The sequence below is a fragment of the Limulus polyphemus genome, unplaced genomic scaffold, assembly GCF_000517525.1.
Source record: "Limulus polyphemus unplaced genomic scaffold, Limulus_polyphemus-2.1.2 Scaffold2554, whole genome shotgun sequence".
Taxonomy (NCBI): domain Eukaryota; kingdom Metazoa; phylum Arthropoda; class Merostomata; order Xiphosura; family Limulidae; genus Limulus; species Limulus polyphemus.
In genome coordinates this window covers 78,507-82,953 of record NW_013668164.1, presented here as the reverse complement: position 1 = coordinate 82,953, position 4,447 = coordinate 78,507, and the positions used below count along the sequence as shown (strand labels likewise).

Sequence of the window (4,447 nt, the reverse complement as noted above, 5' to 3'; positions counted from 1 at the left end):
TGTACATTTGCTGTTATGTCAAACTTATATTAAAGTTTTTCTTCATTACTCATTCAAGCCGTCTCCAGCCATTATCAGTGTGGTTTTGTTCTGGAACAAACAAAGTCTACCACATTAGTTAAAGAAACACACTTTTCTCAATAGTTAACTGGCTTACTAATAAAAATTATAATCAAGAACTACTTATAAAAGTTAGGGGACGACCAGGTTTAACTCTCAGGATCTCATTACAATCCCTTTTAGTGTAACAACGTCAACTGTCTTATAAAACGTGTTTGCAATCTAAAGATTGGCGTTATTTTCCAACATTTTATACCAACATAAATGTTACATCCACCTCGTACCTATATTGATGAAAACACTACACCCATGAATAGGAAGACACATTGATTTATCTTTACAAACTACAACATGAGAGAAGCGCAGTTGCGGATAATTTTTTAGCTACTTGTGGCCAAATATTTCCTAGCATGAATCCAGACTTATCTGTACACATACTTAACAAAGCCACCAAATACACTGTTAGAAACTTTAAATAAGCTCTTCTCATGAACAATGATAAAGGATGACACTTGTAATTTGTTTGTTTATATCTTAACTTTCATTACTACTATATTTACTTTCAATACGAATTTTGGGTTATTATATAGAAAAATATTAATTTTCAACTATAAGTTTTACCACGTATAATATTAAACGCACGCTACAGAATCGATTAGAAGTAAATAAACCAATTGATGCTTCGTACTGTCAGCTACAGCGAACCTGTGAGTGTCCAGTCAAATAATAAAAAAACAACAACTAAATTTGGTGTTATAATGTCGGTTACTTCTAAAAATAAGTCATGTGACATTCTTTTGTAGTTTTTCTGAGATATAATCATTTATTAAATGTTTTTCTTTGTTGTGGGAAGATAACACATGAAGTATATATTATATATCTTTTTCTAAACAGTGATAATATTGTACAATTAATGTTTTTTAGTTGTTTCAAAAGAGTTAATAACTAAATATATGATATCAAATCAAGTACCGGATTACTCATAGATTGAAGACTTTTGTATCTTTCAAACTTTTCATGGCTTTCGTATCAAAAAATTAAAGTCTTTTTCTTGTAGAATCTGATGTGACATGATTGATTGACTGTCTGTGTCATCTGATGGTGATAAGGAGAGAGAGAGAGAAAAACACGTAAGACTGTTTCATTATTTATTTTTATTTTATGTTTTGTCTTTTTTAGTGTAAATGGTAAAATACAAAAGTTTTCTACTTATTACCGGATTCAGGAAATGTTTACATAATTATCATAAATAGGTCGTTTAGGAGTTAAAAGCTACTAAAATATGCATTCTTCCTAAATACACTTTTGGTTGTATCATATATATAAACTCATAAGAACTTGGACTTATAGCACGTAGAAGTCATTTTAACTTTTCGTACTATATGTGAAATATATATATCTTTTGTTCAACAGTTTTCCTGAATAAATATAGTTATATAGTTCATCGAAAAAATTTAACAAAGATTATTCTTAATCCACTTTGGCGCTAAAGAAAGTATCTTTCCAGCAGATTTAAGAATCAACTGATGTTTAACTAATCGCACTATATAAACTGACGAGCATGGTGTTTATCTATATTATTAAAATAGTTTACGTACGTGCGTATGTGAGAAGCTTTTTAAACTTCATTAAACTATGTAAAAATCAAATTAATAGTATGGGCGTATGGATGACGTCACCATATGCGTAAGTAATGGGTGGATGTAGATAGTACTATGCATTGCAAAGGGAAAAGTATTTGGGAAATGGGTCTGTCATCCCTCAGAGCCCCATCTCAGACAGCAGTGTTTATGTGTTAAAGTTCTGTATGTGTATTTGTTCATTTATTTATATAAACTTATAGTACCGGTACCGTCAGACTGTTGAGTAGGGATCTGGGACCATTATCACTGAGTTTTAATACTTTCCCCCGATACCCAGATTTTGAAAGCGACGTTAGATCTGGTGTCTCTTACTAGATAAGTCGATCGGTTTGTCGTTTTTGATTAGACCATTATGCTCAATAAGTTGTTTGTACTAGAGGTGTTTGGTGAGTATCACGTGTTGTGGACTAGGTTTGACCAATTTAGGTTTTAACCTCACATTCATTAACATGCCCCACACGGCCATCAGATTCGTTCAGAACTCTACGTACCTAGCCTCACACATGAATAGTCTAGGCAAATCACTTATGTGTAATGTAGCAAAAGTAAACCTGATTGGTTTTACATTTTACAAACATTGTGCATTCAAATACAGAATACTACAACCAAAAATGTTTCGTTCATGAAGAACTAGTTTCCCCCCTAGTTAAAAAGTAATCGTCCTGAAAAGGAGCAAAATAACCAAATTCCCTACCAGGAAGTTTAAGTGATCTGCGTAGTTCCAGTAAATAAGTCCAGATTTTAGGTTATTTTGAGGTACAATTTTATAGTGTATTTGCTGAAATATTGTTTATGTTGTAGACTTGCTTAAATAGTAACGAATAATTGGAACTGGTGTTTTCAACGTGAACGTGCACTTAGGCTAAATGGTTAAGTGAGAAACCCCTAAAATTCTGGCATAGCTGTCTTTAGATTTAACTACTGCCCAGAGGGAAAGCAGCCGGTAAGAAGTGCCCGCCACCATAAGGGTTTTCTCCAGCTCTTTCAACCGAATTATGGGATTTAAAACTTTTTATAAAAGTTTTAAAATACTATGAAGTTAAAATAAATAAATAATACAGTATACAAATAAATAATATAGTTTAAAAATAAATAAATAATATAGTTTAAAAATAAATGAATAAAAGTTTGTTTGTTTTGAATTTTGCGCAAAGCTACACTAGGGCTATCTGCGCTAGCCGTCCCTAATTTAGCAGTGTAAGACTAGAGGGAAGACAGCTAGTCATCACCACCCATCGCCAACTCTTGGGCTACTCTTTTACCAACGAATAGTGGGACTGACCGTCACATTATAACGCCCCCACGGCTGAAAGGGCGAGCGTGTTTGGTGGCTACATATAAGAATCTGAGTAATACATTTTTAACGCAATATTATTTATTTATTTATTTTTAAACTAAAAACTTATATGTAGTGACTTTAATAAAATTGAAAAAAATTACTATTCACCATCTTAATCTATATCACATCGAAACAGTTGTTGTTCACACAATTTCATAATATAAATACTGTTTCAACCACGACTATGACTGTTGTATCCCAGTCGGGATATCAGATGAAAGGCCTCGTCGGCAATGGATATAGAAGACATGGTATACTTGATATACTATTATAGACTTTTCTTTACTTTCACATAGAAGTTCGTATAATGTTATAACACACCCTTACCTGAGAATGTAGTAATAAAACACATAACTGATAGAGGCTCATGCATTGGTATAAAATTATAAAGTGACGAAATGAAGAAGTATAGTATTACCATAACACCTTGACTCGGTAGATCGTAACACTTTTCAATTGAACATTAGGCCTAGTTATTTCTAACTTACAAATAACGTGGGTCTAAAATAATGCCGTATGTAAAGACGACAGGGAGTGGAGTATAGATAAGACTAATTCAGTAGATTGTGCAAGATGTGCATTGACTTATTTGACATCAAGAACTAGAAGGCTCCAATGACTCACACCATATATTGACTTTCGTGATAAAAGGAATAAGAGAGCAGAAAAAATTAGCATGGATTTTCCAAACAGCAGCGTGAATATTATTTTTTAAGATTAGAAAACCTTCATTTCCTTTCTGATCTTTGTAGAAAACTATATACTATATACGATAAATATATTTCAACATTTTTTTAGATATCTTTGTTCCTCAGAAATTGAAATAACATTAAGAAGAATAGAATCCTGTCAGAGACATAGGCCTCTTTGATTATAGTATACAAACCGATTTTTCTCGTTTTGGATAAATAACTTTAAACTGTGTCAATATCATATGAATATCTGAATAAGTTATAAGTATGAGACACTATATGATACGATTTTACCTATCAAGCTGGGAAAATTAATCGCTTTTATTTTTTAGATGTAGAGTGTATTGGAAACACCTGTTTATCGGAAATTATTTTCTGTTCATACTAAATCACAAAAAAATGTCTGCGTTTTATATTTATGCTCAGATAAGCCAGATAAGATAATTAAATAAGATGTTTGAACGTTTTAATTTTATACAACCAGATCAGAGAATTAACTTAAGTTGTTTGAACGTTTAAATTTTATACAGACAGATCAGAGAATTAAATAAGTTGTTTGAACATTTAAATTTTATACAGCCAGATCAGATAATTAGCTAAATTGTTTGAATGTTTAAATTTTATAAAGCCAGATCGGAGAATTAAATAAGTTGTTTAAACATTTAAATTTTATACAGCCAGATCAGATAATTAAATAAGTTATTTGAACGTTT

General features: G+C 31.5%; 1 protein-coding gene across 2 annotated transcripts in view; it reads left to right on the top strand.

The window, feature by feature from the left end:
* The window catches only part of LOC106467284 (synaptotagmin-7-like), a 107,747-nt gene that overhangs the window by 64,177 nt on the left and 39,123 nt on the right, over nt 1-4,447 (top strand). Inside the window, exons 2-3 of one of the 2 annotated variants that reach the window (XM_022395429.1) lie at nt 1,118-1,187; nt 4,126-4,135. In XM_022395429.1, the coding sequence (XP_022251137.1) occupies nt 1,159-1,187; nt 4,126-4,135 (39 nt within the window). In that variant the 5' untranslated portion in view covers nt 1,118-1,158. Of the gene's footprint in view, nt 1-1,117; nt 1,191-4,125; nt 4,136-4,447 lie in introns of both variants that reach the window. The other variant, XM_013927620.2, reaches the window with a different exon arrangement.